Source organism: Peromyscus californicus, unplaced genomic scaffold (assembly GCF_007827085.1).
Source record: "Peromyscus californicus insignis strain IS unplaced genomic scaffold, ASM782708v3 Scaffold_11__1_contigs__length_118956290, whole genome shotgun sequence".
In the NCBI taxonomy this organism is placed as follows: Eukaryota; Metazoa; Chordata; class Mammalia; order Rodentia; family Cricetidae; genus Peromyscus; species Peromyscus californicus.
The window spans coordinates 89964406-89985901 of NW_026294402.1; the positions used below are offsets into that span (position 1 = coordinate 89964406).

The 21496-nt window shown below is 41.5% G+C and overlaps 1 protein-coding gene across 7 annotated transcripts in view; it reads right to left on the reverse strand.

Annotated features, from left to right (window-relative positions):
• Positions 1-21496, reverse strand: part of Pls1 (plastin 1) — a 110091-nt gene that overhangs the window by 22283 nt on the left and 66312 nt on the right. For 6 of the 7 annotated variants that reach the window (XM_052717177.1, XM_052717161.1, XM_052717171.1 and 3 more), the window contains 7 exons: positions 21038-21142; positions 13021-13184; positions 11561-11690; positions 9928-10060; positions 7861-7942; positions 1655-1820; positions 1435-1577 (listed from right to left, as the gene is read on the reverse strand). In XM_052717177.1, the coding sequence (XP_052573137.1) occupies positions 1435-1577; positions 1655-1820; positions 7861-7942; positions 9928-10060; positions 11561-11690; positions 13021-13184; positions 21038-21107 (888 nt within the window). In that variant the 5' untranslated portion in view covers positions 21108-21142. Of the gene's footprint in view, positions 1-1434; positions 1578-1654; positions 1821-7860; positions 7943-9927; positions 10061-11560; positions 11691-13020; positions 13185-19368; positions 19483-21037; positions 21143-21496 lie in introns of those variants that run through there. The other variant, XM_052717200.1, reaches the window with a different exon arrangement.

The window sequence follows — 21496 nt, forward strand, 5'->3', positions numbered from 1 at the left end:
TCTCCCTCCCTCTTATTTAGGCTGGCCTAGCTATTTACACAGAGCACTGTGAATGTTCTGTTATTTCAAGCTCCAGATCCCAAGGAGCCTCTAGTTCCTCCCTCTTGAAGTTAACCTCTACCTAAAATGTCCAACTATGTGGTATTATTCTCAGAGCATGAGGAAGCCCGAGCTAGCCATGTGGAAAGGCCTGACAGAGGAATGCTGAGACACAGGACCGATGCCTTTGTGCACCTTTCAGATCAGCCAAACTGACAACTGATCCCAGAAGACAAATGTAGAGCAGAGCCATCGGCGTACAAAATTATGAAGAATACCAAATCATTGTTTTAAGCCAGTAAATTCTGCATAGCTCGCTAGGTCTAATTGGTCAACTTCTCCAAAGCCAGCTTTTACATTGCCATGCCCAGTATAATGTCAGGAGAGTCTTAATAAATATCTGAATGCACCGAACAGAATTTTAAGGAGTCAGACTAATAAGCTTTTAAAACAGTAGTTAGTGCCTGAAAGCCGAGAAAACTGTCACCATAGTGGCAAAACGTGACCGAAGCTGTCATATTTCAAGAGGAAATGTAAATAAAAGGCAGCACTATTCTACTTTTTTTCCAGTTCCTTTTGGAAAATAAATCAGAGGGAAGAAAAGTCACAGGGTTGCAGTTTGGCGGTGCCCAGGCCAGCACGACCTCGGGAAAGTTACTGGGAAGCGGAAGTGGATGTTACAGTTTCCTCCACAAGGTTCTCCAGTGGAGAGGAAAGTGTTGCCAAGCTCCTCTGGTTAGGAGACACACCATAAGATCCCATAGTCAACTGATCCCCACGACCTAGGACAATCTGATTTTCTATTAGCTGGTTATTAGCTAAATGGGAGGAAGAGTGCCGAACCCACAGGGCTCCAATCCAGCAAACAGATGCAGTAATTCCTAGTTCATTATAATTCAGTGGGCCAGTGACGGGGAAAACGCTTTCATCTGTTAAAGCTATATCATCCCCTTAATCTCACAGCCAGTTGTTAAGTCTTATTTTTAAAAGTCAATAAACCAGTGTACTATTTTAAAAGATTTTTGTGAATTTAATTGGAAGTATCTAACTCAGAGAGTAAAAGATAAACCCTCATCTTTCATCCCAAGCATCTTTGTGGATTCAAATTTAAGTCTGAACCCCCTATTTCTTATAGTCTACACCCTTATTTCATTGTAAAAAAATCTGAATGTTAAAATCTAAGCCCTGAGCCAGTGAGATGGCTCGGTGGGTCATGTACTTGCTGCGGAAGCCTGGTGTCCCGAGTTCCAGCGGCAGGACCCACATGGTGGTGGGAGAGAATCAACTCCCACAGTTTGTCTTCTGGCTGCCACACACATATTATGACATATGCTCCCCACCAAAATAATAGTAATAATAATAAGAAGAAGAATATAATTTTTCAAAAATCTAAACCTTAATGTCCTGGCTGAAGTTGTTGATGGTGCGCCACCCTGCGTTGGTCAGATGGTAGTTCACCCAGCGCAGCAGCAACTCCTCAGGAGTAAGCTTCATCAGCTCCTCTAGCTCCTCCCCTTCATTCAGCAAAGCAATCAGGGCTAAAAGGGAAACACAGAGGTGTCAGCGCTTCCTTCACAGGCTATCTACAACTGAAGGGTAATGAAGGCGATCTTACCTTCATTCCTAGAAATCTCAATATCAGCAAAAAGGCCGACTTTGATGATCTGCCAGAGAAGCCCCAAGACCAAGTGAGGCTTTCCCTCTTTGAGATCCTGTGCACCAATGTTGACCACGGTGCAACCGATGGCCGAGGCAGAATTCAGGGCTAGGTTCAGATTTTCCTGAAATGCCAAAAGAAATACACAAGTGAGGAAATATTTCTAAAGTCTTATCCACAGCTGTTTGTAACAACTGACTGGAAAAATTTCAGATTTTTAAACGTAATGTTTATACAACTAGACTACTACTAGTAGTAGTAAAACTCACATGGTTAACTGTCATCTAGATAGGCCAATGACCATCAGATTTTCATCTTCAGTCCACACCCTCTGCAAGCACCCACTTCTAGCTCTACGACTGTATATCCTCTTGGCTATATCTGCTGTGTGTTCTAAAAGCACCTCAAAACTCAAAATGTCCAGAATACTCAGCTTTTCTTGCCATTCTTCCCCAATCTTCCTACCATCCCTATTAACGTCGGTTCTCACTGACCTACTGTCTCGGTTGCTGGGTAAAAGCTTTAATCTTGCTGCCTTTCTTCCCAAGCCAGAAGCCCAAGCAGGGTCTTTGCTCCTCCTGGCCTTCCACAGCCAGGTACCAATTTCTATCAATAATCAGAGGTATTTACCTCTAAAACTGTATCTTTCTTCAGTAGTTTCCTAATTTTGAATGACCATTCTCACGTTTCCCCTGCCCAACCTGTTGTCAGTAGAGCTCTAATATCAGTTGTTCCAAAGAAATACAAATATTATTCATCGGGTTTAAAACCTTTCTGTAGTGGGTAGCCATTCCAGCTTTGATCTAGAAGTTCCAACCCCCATTGATGCTTCCGGTAACTGTCACGCCTACAAGGTGGGGCCAAGGGAGGACCTTGAAGACCCGAGATCCGGATGGGCCAGCTCTCTCTGTTCCTGGACCGTGGACGGGGGAGGTTGACTGAGTAGAGCTCCAGAGAACACCGCTGGACTGCGATACACCTTCCCCAGACCCTGCGACCTACCTATCCCTTCATTTGTAAGTTATGCCACTAATAAACTTTCCTTTTAACTACGTGGAGTGGCTTTAATAATTTCATCAATACCTTTCATATGTTTCCTGTCAACACTAATACTCAAATTCTCTCGTTCTCCATCATTCTGTTGCTTTCTTGCTCTCTCTACTCAAACTGTACAGGATCTGTGATTCTGAGTCAGTCCTCTCCTCCCACTATGTGGAAGACCAATTTCAGCTAGTCAGGCTTTGTGGCAAGCACCTTTACCCAATGAGCCACCTTGCTGGTCTACCCAGTTGCTTTGAAAATTCTGCTCAAACACATCTAATCTGCATTCTTCTCCTTATATCCTACACAAAACAGCATCACCAACCACACTCTGTACTCTTCCTGATTTTACTCCTATCTCTAAAATATTATATATTACCAGCCAAGCAAAGTGGTGCATGCCTACAATCTAACACTTGCAAAGCAAGAGGAGTTCAGGGCCAGTCTTAGCTACAAAGCAAGGTCAAGACCTGCTGATTGACATGAGTTATTGTCTCAAAAACCAAAGCAACAAATGAACAAAAAAAACAAAACAATCCTCAGACCCATTCACACAAGGTAATGCAATGCAATATTAATATACCTACTTGTTTCTTGTTATATCTCCTCCAGTTGAGAATTATTTTATATTTTTTCAGTGCTAGGGTTTAAACACTGGCACTCACTCATACTAGGCCAACACTCTACCTCAGAATCCCAACCCCTGTACCAAGTTAAGTGTGAGCCCTTTAACAGAAAAAGCTTTGATCTGTTAGTCTTTCCTCAAGCCACCAGGCATGAGTTATATACCCAATAAACATTTACTGAGTAAACAGATGAATGGGTAAGAGGGAACAGGCATGGAGGGAAAGGAGACGGTCAAGTTCAAATACTTAGTGGGGCAACGAGAAGCTTTCAGGAACTGACTATGGCCTCATTTTCGCCTCTGTGGAGAAAGCCCCTTTCCTTGATGTATGTCGCTCTCCACATTGCATGCCCACTCATTATCTTAAACACATCTCCTCCTCTGAAGAATCTCCACATACAAAATTAGCCACCCCTCCCCTGGATTCTCATGTTTACATGGCATATGCACAAAGGAAATTATTAATACATTTATATAATATTTCACTTTTAAACATGTTCTACTGGTATTTTCCTTTAGAAATTTCAGCATTACTAGTTTATTAGGGTTGGGTAAGGAATCTTTATCTTTAGAAAGTCTCTATTTAGAAGCATTTCTTTCAAGAATCAGATGTTCAAAGAGGTTTCAAATTCAAGGAATTTTTCAAGGAACTACTAAGATAGACCTTAAGACGAACAAAGTGAGATCTGATAAGCTACACCAACGTTCAGCCTCATGCTTTCCAGAGATAACTGTCGTATGGCCGCAGTAACAACTTCATTATGTGCTGTTAACAACAGCAACAACATAGAGGTTTTGGAGTGGAGTACTTCAGTGGCTTCCTGCTACAACATATGGCCGTAATTGACCTTGCCGGCTCCAAGTAAACTACTAAATCTCCCAAGGAACCAGAAGTGATTAGAGTCAGGGTTTGGAATTGTCTTTGTAATGATGAAAGTTCTTGCCAGTATACTCCTCCCCAAGGCACCAGCAGAATAGGAAAACCCTTCAACACCTTTAGAACCTACAGTTCGCTTCAAACAAATCTGGAAGTGCTACCAGTACCTGGTAAATACTGTAACTGGAGGCTTATAAAACATTCAATAGCTTCAGATGCTTTTAAACACCCAACGTCAGATCAATACAGTTTTCAAGACACATCCTCTCTGCAAATTTAGGCTTGACCACTGACAGTTTCCAAGCTTCTCCTTGCAGAGTATAAAGAATACTTGTCTACTTGTGACTCCCCAGAAGGCATCAGCAAGGGGGAAGAACTGCGTTTGCAATGTTTACAACAAACTTAATTTTACAATAACTCACTCCATATTTGTTGACACCAAGAAGTTGTGTTCAAAAGAAGTATGCAAGCCCATTAAATTGATTGTCGTCATTACTAAGAGTCACAACTTTTTACCACTGTTCTCGGTCTGGACACTGACCCCCCACCCCACTTTGTCTACATAGGCATGGCATCTGTTCAACTCCACCGGCATGAACTGACTCGCCCTCTGTCTTCATTAATATGATTTTTTTTCTTCCAAGAGTCTTTTCCATAGGCACTGTCTAAAGGATCTATTAAAAAGATCTCCTTAGAGCTAAGAATCTTTTGATTTCCCACTTCAGAACTTCCCCATTGCTTCTACCTACCAGTCTCACATTGTTCTATTGACACCTTTATCCAATCTGAATCAGGATCCTCTCCCCACTTCCTACATCTTAAACCATATGCAAATCCTCAGATTCAGCCTTCACATTCCCAGGTCCAAGACACTATAAAGGCTTTGTAGTTGGGGATTCCCTCTTATTTCGATAAGCTGCAAACCCAACTTTGTCTTATCAATAGGTTTTGATGGTAATATGAGGGTATCAGCTTCCAGTTGTTGTCCATTTCCCTTAGTTTTATAACCACCATACATCACTGTCATCCTTCATCCTTTATGTAGCATGGCACCACATAAATGCATTGTCATAAGGTGGAAAAGGAATTATTACAATCTTGTCTTCTGAAACAAATAAATTAGCTCTTTTTTTGGCAGGAGGGGCGGGGGGGGGGGGGGCCCGGGGTGTCCGTGTGAAACTAGTAGCACTTGTTTTGTTTGTTTGTGGAAGTTGGGTCTCAGTGTAACCGAGACGGTCCCCAAACCTGTTATCCTCTTCCTCACACTCCAGAGTGCCCCAGTACCCCAACAGTAATTCTCTAGAATACAGCTTCTGCTCTAGACTCTAAAATCTTAAACAACCAAGGCAGGTTAACATCCATGGTAATACTTTTCCCAAAGTTCCCACACTTGTCTCATTTTACATCAATATTCTCAAGCATCCTAAAAGCTTAGACTAATGATCGCATAGGAAAAATGCTCTCTCCAAAAACAGAACTATATGATATTTAGCCCCTCAGCTCCATTCTGTGGCTACTGTGACATCCAAAATATTTTATGTTATTTAATGTACTTCACACAAGTGTACAAGGAAGAGCAAACAGTAAGTTTACAAAAACACAGGAAATACTGAGTTCCAGGTTCAGCACCATAAAAGCTTACAACCCATGTGTTTCTGAAGCAGAAGGCAGATGTAAACATTCAGTATTTATGCTCATTAACTGTAAAGTCTGTCACAAAACATGAGAGAAAATAATCTTTTGGCAACCATGTTGGAAACAGTCTTCAAGAATGGTATTTCTAGTAGTGGATACAACATCATTGGCCTGTTATCAAGGAAAGGGCAGGAAAGCCTTGTGCTCAGCACCCAGTTTTCCATTTCTCAAGGATGACAATAAAAAGGAACGCCTTTCCAGTTCCAAAAACAGCTCTGGCCGGGCGGTGGTGGCTCACGCCTTTAATCCCAGCACTTGGGAGGCAGAGCCAGGCAGATCTCTGTGAGTTCGAGGCCAGCCTGGACTACCAAGTGAGTTCCAGGACAGGCGCAAAGCTACACAGAGAAACCCTGTCTCGAAAAAACAAAAAACAAAAAACAAAAAACAAACAAACAAACAAAAAAAAAACCAGCGTCACTCTGCTGAGGTCATCACCTCCTTTAGAAGGAATGTAACACAAATTTAGCAAAATCAAGGACTGCACATTCTTAATCTGCAAAATCATAGTGTATACCTCATTATGAAACTTCAGGAAGAGTTAGGGAATAATTCACACAATGCGTTTGTTATTGTTCTTTCTTTGTTTACTTGGTTGGTTTTGAGACAGGGTCTCTATGTCACACTGGCTGGCCTGGAACTCAGTATGCAGACCAGGCAGCCTGACACTCAGAGATCTACCTGCTTCTGCCTTTTGAGTGCTGGGATTGAAAGTATGCACCATGGGCTGGAGAGATGGCTCAGAGGTTAAGAGCATTGGCAGCTCTTCCAGAGGTCCTGAGTTCAATTCCCAGCAACCACATGGTGGCTCACAACCATCTGTAATGAGATCTGGTGTCCTCTTCTGGTGTGCATGCAGGTAGAACACTGTATACATAATAAATAAATAAATAAAAAGTATGCACCACAATGCTTAGCCCCACGTGATATGTTTTAAACAAAATACTCAGTGAATATTAATTATTATGCTTAGCAGTTTTGAAAGGGGAAATTGGCATCTATAAATTCAGACTTTGGTAAGGCCTCTAAAGAACAATTAGCACAGGAAGAATAAACACTTTGTGAAACTAGTAAAACATGACCTTACTGCACAGTGTTTTCTCTCTCTCTCTCTCTCTTTTATTTGGTTTTTAAATACAGGGTTTCTCTGTGTAACTGCTCTGGCTGTCCTGGAACTCACTCTGTAGACCAGGCTGGCCTCGAACTCACAGAGATCTGCCTGCCTCTGCCTCCTGAGTGCTGGGATTAAAGGCGTGCGCCACCATTCCCAGCTCACGGTGTTCTCTTTTAACCTGTACCTCTTGACTGGGTTAGCATGCCGTGTGCCCTATGTACAATCTTCAGTGTGAAAGAAAAGAAAGGAGTCTGGATAAGGAGGAGAGGATAGAAGGAGGAAAGGAAAGAGAGAGGAGATGAGAGAGGAAGGAACATGGACAGACACTGGCATCAAGTAAACGACCATCAATAAAAGAACAACTGCAATATAAGTCGAATACTAGTAACTTCAATAAAGAAACATCCAAACTACTTAAAATCTTAATTTATTTTATTATGAAATACAGCTGATTTTTTATTTAATAAAAAATAAAGGGCAGGGCTAGCCGGGCATGGTGGCCCATGCTTTTAATCCCAGCACTCTGGAGGCCGAGGCAGGCGGATCTCTCTGAGTTTGAGGCCAGCCTGGTCTACAAAGAGAGATCCAGAACAGCCAAACTATACAGAGAAACCCTGTCTTGAAAAACCAAAAGGAGGTGGGGGTGGGGAGAGCAGGACTATGGCTCAGTTGGCAGAACACTGGCCTTGCAATCAAGAGGCCCTGGGTTCGATTCACAACACTGAAAATTGTTTTAAATGGCAAATTATCTTTAAGTTCCCAACAACACTGGATATTTTTTAGCCTAGCCACACATTACCAGCAAGAGTACTCACAGAAACTGTGAATGGAGTGAGCTTCTTCTTATTGATAGCTCTTTCATCGATCGTATCTGGTTCAGATAAGTTGATCATTTTGCTGAGGAGAAAACAGGAATCATTTAGATGAAAATTCCTAGAAATGTTTAATTCATTGGGGCAAGCAGTCAGATTAGTTACTTTTGAAAAGGAATAGTAAGCCTTTGCATTTTATTGAGCTACAGTTCATGTCAGGAGCTTCAATTGAAAACCTACAACATTGTCCCTGTCCTGAAGCACACCTGTGCTCTCCACAGCAGCCACCTGCGTGTTCTGCACCTGTCCTGAAGCACACCTGCGCGTTCTGCACCTGTCCTGAAGCACACCTGCGCTCTCCACAGCAGCCACCTGCGTGTTCTGCACCTGTCCTGAAGCACACCTGCGCTTTCTGCACCTGTCCTGAAGCACACCTGGGCTATCTGCACCTGTCCTGAAGCACACCTGCTCCCTCTCCACAGCAGCCACCTGTGCTTTCTGATATGAGTCTTCACCAGGTGGTCATTAATATCGGCAACCTGAAATTTAAACAAATTCTGAAACAGCCAACTTTCACAGAAATCAAGACACTGTTTCTCAGAGGTGAAGGAACAAAAGCCTCGACTGAAGACTTCAATAATTTAGACATTTTAAAAAGAAAGAATATGGATTTTGTCTCTATGTTTCAGAATACATTTTATCTTTGGAAACTAAAATAGGAAGTATAGATTTGATTCATAGACATTCTCTACAAGTTGAAGGAAGAGATAAAAAATTATAAATGGAGGCTGAGGTATATTTTTTTAATTTGTTTTGTTGTTGCTGTTTTTCAAGACAGGGTTTCCCTATGTAGCTTTGGAGCCTGTCCTGGAACTAGCTCTGTAGACCAGGCTGGCCTGGAATAGGTATATTTTATAGATACCGATTTCCTATACTTGTGGGTAGGTTTGGGGACTTTGTTTCCTTTTAAGTAAACACACACACAAACAATAACAACAGCACTGAAGACAATGAGCCATAGTATTGAGTTAACAACAGGAGTATGTGTATTTGTGTGTATTTGTGATATGTATTTTCTACTTTGGAAGTGTACTATATATTTTTTAATTAAAAAAAACTTTAGCCGGGCGGTGGTGGCGCACGCCTTTAATCCCAGCACTCGGGAGGCAGAGCCAGGCGGATCTCTGTGAGTTCGAGGCCAGCCTGGACTATCAAGTGAGTTCCAGGAAAGGCGCAAAGCTACACAGAGAAACCCTGTCTCGAAAAACCAAAAAAAAAATAAAAAAAAAAAATAAAAAAAACTTTAAAGACACCTGCATTATAAGAAGATGTATGCTGGGACTTGGTGATGAAAAGATGGCTCAGCAGTTAAGAGCACTTCCTGGTCTTTCAGAGGACCAGAGTTCAATTCCCAGCACCCACAAGGTGGTTCACAAGCATCCATAACTGCAGTTTCCGGGATCTGATTCCCTCTTATGTTCTCCACAATCACCAAGCATGGGCACAAACACATGCAAGCAAAACACACACACACACACACACACACACACACACACACACACACACACACACACACACAGAGGAAGAAATCGAATTTAAAATGTTTTCAAAAAGAAGTGTGCTGTGACTATATACATGTGGTATACAGACAAAGATAAATGCACTCTTAGGAAGTTTACAGTGTAGTAAGCAAAACAGACTGAAAAGAGCCAAGGCTGAAATAAGATTCTGCTTCATTTAGGTTTAACGAAGGAGTATCTTCCTCCCTCTCCTCAGGCTCCTGCCCCCGTCAGCACTCTTTTATGGAGAAGTGAAAAGAAACCACATCACCATTTTGCAATGCATTAAAGGGTTCAGAAGCTTCCTGGCAGTATCATGTTAACACATACAAAAGGCACTATAAAATAAAATATTATATCACGGGGGAAATTCTGAAAAGTACACAGTACTCAAATTTCTAGACAGTCATTACTAACTCCGAGAAAACAGATCTTCCAGATTGCGGTGTTCAGGGAATGCTCATCAGGGGGGCAGTGAGAGCACTTGGCTCCTATGAGAAGTTCAACTCACCAAAGAAGGATGCCATCTGCAAGCGATTTGAAAAGGCTGCCATCGTTGGGGTTCATGGGCAGAAGATGGCTACAGTCTGGGTCATTCTCTAGAGCTTTGTTTATCCAGTTAACAAAAGCTACTTTTTCTTCCTCTGAAACAGAAAATCTCGGTAGGCAAACTTCATTTCACAGCATTTATCACACTACAAGAACCTACTTGTTCATTTCTATTAAAAGATAATAAATGACACTATTAAAATACTACTGAGATACTCTCAAGGATTTAATATATGGAGAAAGGGGGATTCATTGCACTTTTTCAGTCAACATATTAGAAGGGAAGAAGGAAGGTATGCATCTTTAGTTAGTATAAAATGTATGTGGTTTGGGGGACTGGAGAGATGGCTTGGTGGTTAAGAGCACTGGCTGTTCTTCCAGAGGACCTGGGTTCAATCCTCAGCACCCACATCGCAGCTCACAACTGTCTGTAACTCCAGTTCCAGGGTATTTGGCACCCTCACATAAGCATACATGCAGGCAAAACACCAATGCACATAAACTAAAATTAAATAAATTTTTTAAAATGCAAGTGGTTTGATGTTAAAATCTTTCCAAACATGAACTGCTCCTAAAATCTCGTGAATTAGAAAAATACCACATGAGGTCAAATATATATATACCTACATATAGATTGTTTAAGTCAGAGAAAAAGGTTAAGAAAAAAAAAACCTTGGAAATAAACTCTATCACCTAAAAAGATTAAGACTGCTGTGATCTGGGCTTATAAAAGTATTGAATTAGAACTGGGAAGAAGGTGGCCAGTGAGAGTGGGAGAGGAACAATATGGTCCAAATACATGACACATGTGTATAAAAAGATCACAGTGAAACCCAGTACTGAATATGAACATATGCTAAAAGTATGCGCGCACACACACACACACACACACACACACACACACAGAATTGATGTGTTTCTGGAGCAAAGCTCTTGTCCAACATGCAGAAGGTTTCTCAAAAGCATTAATGTTGCTTTGGGTTTCAAACTGAGCAAATGATCCAGTGATCCTATCAGACTGGACACATCCCTCTACCCACTTGGTGGCTTGATGAAAACAGAATCAAGTATCTCCACTCTTGGAAAACAGAAAGGAACAAATCCTTACCATAAGCCTCTCCATCATCCCTAGATCAGCTCTACAAGTCAAGCCTGCCATCATGATGAGAAACCCGCTCAAAAGTGGTGACAAAAGCTGGGACAGCTAAGTGGTACAGTACTTCCCAAGTATGCATGAGGCCCTAGATTTGATCCTCAGAGATCACTCCCTAAAATCCTTTACAAATACCCCAGACATCATAACTAGAGACCCATCCAGAGCTGAAATACAAACAGCATCTGCTTCGTTTTCAGTACCTTTGACTTGACATACAGTAGGAACATACAGCTTTCAGTAATTCTGCTGTTTTTCATGTTGGCAATGCTAAACTTGGGATATATTTAAATCTGATGTCACAGTATAATTAATAATTATTGCCTTTTTCTCCCTCCAGTGTATATAAAATGATGGTATCAATCACAGTGGCAGCTTAGCCTGGATGACATGTGACACTTAGTAAATGAATTAAGGACTAAAATTCAGGGAGGTAGATTACCTGAGTACGAATGCTGTGTACCCTCGCTGGAAATGGATGAAGTTCCCCCAATAGCAGTAATCCCTTCTCTCTTGTTAATTATTTTTCGGAATGTTTTGCTGATATCTTTGCTTTTTAACTCTTGCATTAGCTGGAATGGAAAACAAGTAAAATTGAGACATTCTAGTGACATGAAGGATATTCAATGCTTGCATTTATTTGAAATGACACCAACATAATATGAATTGGGTGTCCTCATACTTAACACTTGTCTAAACAGATAATTCTGCCATTTTACCAATTATACAAACTGGACTAATGTTTGTAACCCAACAACTGGAACACGTTACAACTGAGCTGAAACTGAACACACTGGAAAATATTATTGACTAGCCAAGGTCTTTTATACTACAACCCAAGAAACCACGGCATGATGATGACTTTAAAATACTTTAGTGAAGGCAGACTCCTGCTTGAATATCAATCCATGTTCAAACAAATAAGTCAGCTTTGTAGGAAATACTAGAGGCCTACAAAAACAAGTTCTCCCAGTTATTCACTGGGTTCTAGAGACCAGCAAGGCTAAATTAAATCATTTCTCCATGCAATACCAGCCATGATTTTTTAATGCAAATCTAATCAGATCACTTCATTCTTCCCACTTCAGAGACTTCCTGTTGCGATTAGGATAAAAACAAAGATCTGACGTGGCCCTCTACAAGACCAGATTCCTGCTCACTTCTCCAGCTGTACTTTTTAACCTCACTTCTTCAGCTCTGGCCGTACTAATCATCTTTTAGATTGCTTGAGAGATCCAGCATCTCCGATACCACAGGGCCTCAGGGCACACTGCCACTACCTGCTTCCCACCTTATTTGCCCCTCCTTTCCGATTTAACTTCTTCCTTCAGATGTCAGCTCCTCTTCACAGATTGAAGGAAACTTCTCTGAGTCCTGGGTCCTCCAGTCTCCCCATCAAGCTCAGCCCCATCCATCCTAAGTGCTCCCGGAGCCTGTGCTGTTCCTACCACAGCAGTCGCCATGGTTGGCATTTCCAGCCATTTGTGTGATCTGCCTTCCCCACCTGTACATCCCACAAATCAAGGACCATGTCTCTTTCTGCTCATCACATTATTCACAAGGCCCAGAGCTCAAATATTAATAAAGAATATAAAACTGGAAGATTTATATTTTACAAATACTTCTTCAATTATGCTAATGGTCAATAATATTCAACTTAAGTACAGTAATTCTAGGGCGTGAACAACTATTATCTGAATCAGATTTCCATTCAATAGTCTCCTTTGCTCTATGATCTGTGGAAATCATTTTCACAATAGCATTTGTTATCAGCATCATCACCATCATTTTAAAAGCAGTGTTTTGTCTGGCCTCTGCAGCCAGGGCAGACCAAAGCTAACACTATGGAAAGTCTACTTGCAGCAAATGATGAATAACTTAGAAGAGTATTGGATTACTTACAGACACAAATTCTTCAAAACTGATCTTGCCATCTTTGTTGTTGTCAGCAACCACTAAAATTTTCTCCACAATCTCGCGCACCTTGTACCCAGGAAGAGGAAGACTTGCCTCCTTAAACAGGTCCTGAAGTTCATAGTCGCTGACATAGCCACTGTTGTCAATGTCTGTAAAAAACGTATGGTCAACTGTCAAATGCAGGAAATCCAGAGCTCTAAAAGTTTGTTTCATGAGTGGCAGGAGCCTTTCTTCCTATTCCTGAACAACACAAGGTGTGTGTGAATTAGTTACTTCTCTATTGCTAGGATAGACACCGTGACCAAGACCACTTAGGGAAGACGACGTTTATTTGGACTTACAGTTCCAAAAGGTTAAGAGTCCATCATGGCAGGAGCAGGAACAAGCATGACCGAGAGAGTGAACTAAAAACAGCCTGAGTCGTTAACTTCTCAAAGACTACCCCTAGCAACGTATGTCGTCTAGCAAGCCCACACTGCCTAAACCTTCTCAAACAGTGCTACCAACTGGGTACCAAGTATTCAAATGCCAGAGACAATGGGGGACATTTCTCTAAAACCATCATACTGTACAATACACTTAATCAACACTCATGTTTAAATAGAGTTCATCTCATAGATTTAGAGATCATGTATGTATTTTAAGTGTACAGTATGGACAGAGCTCTGACAGAAAACTCAGTTTTGACAACTGACTAAATTTCAGAGAAATAAGCCCGGGGAAGTGTTGGATATATATTAAAAGAAAAATATCAGCAAAGGTCAAGATGGAATAACCAACAGACTTTGTGCTGATAAATTTATGAAATGAATCTGTTGGCCCCACATTTCTTATAAAATATCTATCTGCAACATATAAAACATATGTAATCAATAGAACTCAACTCCTAAAAACTGTATGTAATCACTTTTCTCTATGTTTTACTTTTGGTGACAGTTTATTTATTGATAATTTATTGCTTGCTATAGATTTATCAAACTATTATGTATGTTCAATCACGTTTGATGACATCTTGAGATTAGGTGGTCAAGAAATTTCACCTCTACATTTAGACTTTTGGAAATGAACTTGTAAATCCTTTCTTGTTATCACTAAGATGGCCTTGGGCAGGTTGTAGGGTTCCCTGGAGACTGGGAGCACCTCTGGACTCAGAACAGAGATAACAAAATAAGTCTACAGAGTTGGCAACACATCAAGTTGCCAAGTTGGCTGTTCTGAATATGGCACGGAGTCACCTCGTGCAGAATCTGTGATGCTAATTACCAGAGGCCAAAGTGCTAACCATTACACCAGACAACCATATATGTGAAGCTTCATCTTTACATCAACTTGAGAAGATTCAGAGCCAGGAAACACACCTCTGAGTGTGTCTAGGAGGTGTTTCTGCAAAGTTTAACTGAGAAGGGAAGACTTAGCCCAACTGTGGCCAGCACCAGCCCAGAAGCTGAGGTCCCAGCTGAACAAAAGGAGTATGTGAGCTGAACACCAGCACACACACCTTCGTTAATGTCCCCCTTTTCATTTTATTTTACTTTTACATCTTGCACTTTTCTCTTCCCCTTTGTAACAATATTATTTCCACATTTAAACAAATGTTTTAACTTCACCCAATGCTCTACATTAGTTTCTCTGACTGGCACTGGAGAATGAGCCCTCAGGAGTAGGATGTTCAGTAAAAAACATCCCCAAATAAAAAGAGAACAGCTATCCAAACTATCAGCTGTGTCAGAGCAATAAAGAAACAAAAAAGCAAGACAAGATGGCATCTCCAAAAGATCATAACTCCCCAAATACTAAATTCAAAGGTACTGAAATGGAGGTAATGATGGATGAAGACCTCCTAAGTTCACTAATAAAAATGGTCAATGGGGCTGGAGAGATGGCTCAGAGGTTAGGAGCATGGCTGTTAAGAACTGGCTGTTTTTCCAGAGGTCCTGAGTTCAATTCCCAGCAACCACATGGTAGCTCACTGCCATCTGTAATGAGATCTTGTACCCTCTTCTGACCTGCAGGAATACATGCAGGCAGAACACTGTATACGTAATAAATAAATCTAAAAAAAAAAACAAAAACAAAAACAGGTCAACAACCTCAAACAGGATTTCAAACAAGCAGGTGCAGGAAGGAAGGAAATCAGTCTGGAACACAGCAACACTGATGACCAGGTCAAAAAACTACAGGTAAATCACCCATGTATATAAAAGCCAGAAACAGGGAAAAGAAAGTCAGCAAAAATATTAAGGGTTGGGGGGACACTAAATGAACAGAAACTGTGGAAATTAAAACTTTATGAATCAAAAATACAGTGGAAAACACCCAATGTCAACAGACTCAACCAAGCAGAAGAGAGAAATTCAGGGATGGATAACAATGTCAATACAGTACTATAGTCAAACATTAACAAATAGGAGGAAGGAGAGAAAGACCATAATGTCTAAGAACTCTAAGATAGTGATCAAAAGATTAAAACTAATAATCGACAGAGCAGAAGAAACTCAGATAAAAATTAAAGATACAGAGAATCTATGTAATAGAATTGTAACAGGCAATTTCCGAAGTCTATAAAAAGAAAAGGACATCTAAACATAAGCAACACTGAGAACTCCCAGATAAGCATGATGATAGAAGAGTGTCTTCTTAATATATTTTAGTCAAGATGTTAAAATATTAAAAGCTGTAAGGGAAAAATACCAATTCATCTATAAAAGAAAACATATCAGAATAATGTCAGATCTCTTACTGGTACCCTTAAAAGCTAGAAAGCATAAAATGTCCTACTTTAAGCCCTTAAATAACTGCCAACCAAAAATGCTATGTCCAGCACAGCTATTGTTTAAAATTGATAGAGAAATAGGAACTTTTCAAGACAAGCACAAATTAATACAGTTCACTGACCATCAAGCCCGCAGAGCAAAAATTACCTAAAGGAATACTAAGCAAAGAGAGGAAGGAGGAGCTGGGCACTGGTGGCGCACACCTTTGATTCCAGCACTTGGGAGGCAGAGGCAGGCAGATTGAGTTCAAGGCCGGGCTGGTCTACAGAGTGAGCTCCAAGACAGTCAGGGATGGAGAAATGAGACAGAGAAATCCTATCTTGAGAGAGAGAGAGAGAGAGAGAGAGAGAGAGAGAGAGAGAGAGAGAGAGAGGAGGGAGGGAGAGAGAATGAGAGGGGGGAGAGCAGGACAGAGCACAGGAAAAGTAATTTAATGATAAGAGAGATGAGCAGAGAATCTGCTGAGAATCTGCCTAGTTCAACACAGTAAGCCAGCAAAAACCTACTACTAATGGGGGGGGGGGGGGATCAAGAATCTAGTTAATCCGAGAATTAACTGGCAAACTCATGGGAATTATCAAACATCTTTAAATAGTAACCTTCAATGAAAATAGTTCCATATCCCAAAAAAACGCAGTCTAGCTGATCAGGTTAAAAAAATAAGATCCACCTAAATGCCATGCCTGGCTCCGCAGTGGTCGACACTACAATGACCAAATATGTGACGGAGAGATGGGGAAGAGAGAGGAAATGGGAGAGAAAGAGAAGCAGAGAGGCTCGCACTCTGTGGAGAGAGGTGGAACTGGAGACTCGAGTGAGGAACAGGCTGGTGTGAGTAGCCTGTGCTGCCACCTGAGGCCAAGGTGATGTCCATGACTGTGTTTCCACCAAAGGCTTTTCAGATGCCTGTGGTCTGGGCTGCTGCCTGAAGCCATGTTGATGTTGGAGCACTGCATTGAGCTGGTTCTGCTCCTCATCTGTCACAACACTCATGAGAGCTGGCCCCGCCCCTCATGGGGGTGGGGGGAGAGTACCACACACCACATCTAGGGCCTTAAGTAGGTTCACCCCAACATCTACCCCACTTATGAGCTCCTGGAACACATGAAGGGGCCCGTCCAGAGGAGTCTGGGTGAGGGTCCAGCATTGATGGTGTACCAGAAGCCAGAGGCCTTGAACTAGACCAACAACTCATTGCGATGAACAACTTCAAATAAAGCCGTTTGGGCAAAAGGGTACATTGCATGGCGCACAGGTGCTTCCAATGCCACTACGACGAATGAATATGAGATGGTGAGGCAGGAAAGACCGAGGAGCAGAGTGGTACAAATATGGAGGAACTGGAGATGTGACAGTTATGACTGGTATGTGAGAGATGGCTGAGATTAACAGAGAAGCAGGTTGTTGCCTAGGGGGGGTCGGTGAGATGTTTTCTTTCTTTTTTTTAATTTTAATTTTTAGTTTTCTTTTGTGGGAGAGGTTACAGGGGTGGATATGGAAGGACTGGGAAATGAGTAGGACTGGGGTGCATGTGTGAAATTCCCAAAGAATCAATTAAAAAACATATTTCAAAAAACAAGATTCAATCATTTGCTATTTCCAAAAAAAAAAAAATCATAGCTCACTGGCAAAAAAACATCCACAGACAGGCAGATGAAAGATGATGTCAATCTATCAAACACATAAGAAATCAAATACAAGCTGGCATAGCTACTTCAATGTCTGGTAAAGTAGATTTTAAACCAAGTTACTCAGAAGAGATCAAGACTGCAGCTACAAATTAATAAAGGGAACTATTCATCAAGATGATAAAGGGATTTTATACAAATATGTGATATATATATATATATACATATATATAATATATGGAGAGAGAGAGGGAGAGAGACTGAGACTGCATGCTGGGGTTCTCAGTTTCATAACACAGATACTAATAGCAGAAGTCAATTAGGTCCTGATACAATAACAGTAGAAGACTTCAATGCCCCCGCTCATCTTTAGGTACATCCTCTAAACGAAATCAACAATAAAACACCAGAGTGAAACCATACCATAGGTCAAATGGACTTAGCAGTTATCTCATAACAGCTTTAAAAAACAAAAACCTTAGGAATAAGCCTAACCAAGGAGACAAAAGACCTCTATAACGAAAACTCTGAAACTCTGAAGAACAAGTCTGGAGACACTACATGGAGGAAAGACCTCTCATGCTTATGGATGGCAGAATTAATTTTATAAAAATGACTAAATTGCTAAAAAACAATCTACATGTCTACATGTTCAATGCAACCTCTATCAAAATTCCAATGACATTCTTCACAGAACCAGAAAAAAAAAATCTTAAAATTCATATGGAAACACCAAAGACTCCTAATATCCAAATCAACCCCAAACAGAAGGAACAGTGCTGGAGGCCTTACAGCATCCCAAACTATACTACAGAGCCATAGCAACCAAAACAGCATGGCACTGGCACAAAATCAGACAAATAGACCAATAAGATGAAATCTAGGTCCCAGAAATAAACTCATACATCTATAGCCACCCAATCTTTGACAACGGTGACAAAAATACATTGGAGAAAGATCCTGCTGGGAAAATAACACCACCGTGTTAAAAAGAAAGAAAAAAAATGTAGGATCATCATTGCTCACCCTGAACAAAAATCAATTCAAGACAGATAAAAAAACCTTAACATGAGACCCCAGACTGAAATCATCAGTGGGAAACATGGGAAAACACCCTGAGATAGGCAAAAGGCTTGAACATACATTTCTTCAGACAAAGCATACAAGTCACCATACAACTGTTTCAACATCTGTCCTTACTTGGGGAATACAAAACCACAACAAGATACTACTCGTAGCCTTTAAGGGTGGCTGTCACACAGCAGTAACAGAGCAAGTACTGGTGAGGATGAAGAGCAGTGAGAACACTTGTGTCATGTCGACAACGGAAAACAGTCAGCTGTCCACCAGAAAGTTAAATGAGGCGCTGCAGTCTGACCCTGTAAGTCCACGTGGGGAGTACACCCAGCACTGACGGTGGGACGCGAGCAGGTAATTGTGCACCTGTTTTCACAGCAATGAAATAACCAGCAACCCAGATGGCTACCAGTGAAAGTATTGGCCAGCAAAACGCTGTTGTTGACACACACACAATAGAACATTATTCGGGCTTTCAAGGGAAGACAGCATGACACATGCTGCATCATAAAGGCATCGTTTCACGCTAAGTGACAAAGCAGTCTCAAAACCACAGATGCTGTATGGTTCTATTTGAGGAGGGTACCTAGAAGAGGACAATTCAGACAGAAAGGAGAGTGGTAGTCTCCAGGGCTGGAGGAGAGGGGCGTGGGAGCGGCTGTCTAACGGATGTGGAGTTGAGTGTGGCGGGTTGAAAAGGACTTCCGGGAAAGGATGGTGGTACTGGATAATGTGGCTGTACTCGATCCCACTGAACTGTACACTCACGGTGGTCAAAACGGTCTGTGTGTTTTAACCCAGTTTGAAAAAGAAAACAGGACAGATATTTTTAACTTCCCACTTTCCCCAATGACCTCAAAATGCTCCCTCCAGCGAGGCCGCACAGGTGTGTTCTCTGTCGCTGAAGGAGCTGCTCGTGCTTGCTGAGCTCAGGAGTCAGTCCATCTTGTCAAAAGTCAGTGAGGACATACTCTGCCGGTACTAGCAGCTCCTCACAAAGCAGGCTATCATGCTGTCCAAATTATTCCATCAGTGGACTGTCTATTCAAAATACCATTAATTAAATATTACAGGATTATGTTTCCATGAGTCAGAAAGATTAAAGTTGGCATGCTCAACCAAGAAAAATAGATGACTGACTCATTTCACTGAGGCCCGGGAAGGGTCTCCTTCATCAAAAGGCGCCTGTAAAATGACGGCGATGCCAAACTGGCAGAGCCGTTTTTATCACCTGGTTTGGATGCCTAAAATAGGAAAGAACAGTCAATAACTGCCCAACTCTTGGCTTGAGAAAAAAAATGCCGAGCACCGCAGACAATATTCTAAAACATTTATTGCTAATAGCTTTCTGCAAATCATGCCATATTCGTGCAGTGTTCCAGTGACAAGTGAGAATGCTTCCACTTCCATCTCCAGGCCAAAGGGCAAGGCACAGAGACTTTTTTTTTTTTAGAAGTGCTTAATTACACATCAATGATGCGTGAATCCCTTTTTGGAGACAAGCTAAGCTATATTTTTAACAATTACTATTATTGTATTCTAAGGTTCGTCCTACATGAATTTTAGTCATCGTTCGGGAGGCTGGTGAGAGATCCAAGAGTGAGACCAGGTGAGAAATCCAAGAGTGAGACCACCCACGAGCATGATATCCTGCTCCACCACCTGACTTGTTTTCCACAAAGTGCTTCCTTACCCAAGAAGTCTGCTGAGGACAGGGGAAACACTGAGCTCAGCTTTCACAGGGTTCACCTTTACTTGAATACATTTACAACTAAGCAAAACAATAACAAAGAAAGAAAGAAAGGAGGGTGGGACACGGGACAGGGACACAGAGAGAAAGCATGCAAGCAAGCAAAGGGGTGCTCACATTCTGCCACATTCTCCTTGTTTACCAGAGTTTTCAAAAGGGAAAGTGGGAAACTGAGGTTCGACAGACAGCGAGGAAAAAAGGGTTTCTAGAAAAGTACAAAGCTGCTAAGCTAACAATGTCAAAGACAAAACGCTGATGACTTCAGAGAGTGAAAGAAGAAAACAGGAGACAGGCAGTCTTTGAAAACAATACGGAGCTTTTAAAAAAGTATGATGGGAGGGAAAATGAGGCATACAGCCTTTAAAAACAAAACTGCTTTTAAACGTTCTGCATTAAGGTAGAAAGTACTGTTGGCAGTGACAGAGACACGAAGGCAGAGTTCGGTTTATAGACAAGGAAGTGTTTCTGCATTTTCTCCTCTGTGATGAGGGATACCACGGGAAGTGTATTCAGTTACACTGTCACTCATTAACCTTGATTATCCTCTGAGCAGTCATGACCAAGAACTAAAGTCCAGTCCACCTAGAAATGCAAGCTCCTCGTTAGCTTATCTTTCAGAAAGAATGCTGTGAAACCCTGATTTTAAAAAAGGAAAGGAATGTCCTTGAGGAGAGCTGAGTGGCAGCAGAAGTCAAAGGCGTGGCTCCATCCCTGAAGTCTAGCAGCAAACAGAACAGGAACACCATGGCTTAGCTAGGCTTCCTGGGACTTACCTATTTTATTAAATGCTTCTTGTAGCTCCTCAAGCTCCTCCCGAGAAATGGTGGTGGTACTGTTTTCCATCTTTAGACAAGAAAGGCTACTTCAGGTCTTTATATCTAGAAAGAATGTATTACAAAAAGAATATTAGCTCTTGGGAAACACTTGGCTAACGCATGTAAGGCATGGATGGAGGCAGCAGTCTCTACAAGAAGGTCTCGTGACAAGGAACAAACAGCAGGGTCTCCTGGGGACACTTCCAGAACAGGCCAGGAAATAACAACAGACTCAGTATTGGGGGGTGCAGGAGGGGGGTAAGCCTTGTTTTTCACACCCTGTGCTTCTACAAGGCACGAACCTTCTCAACAGTCGGTACAATTTTCATTTATATTTTTATCTGACTATTTCAGTTTGAAGGAAGCATAGCATTTGCAAATAGGAAGAAAGTAAAACTTAATGACATGTATAACAGC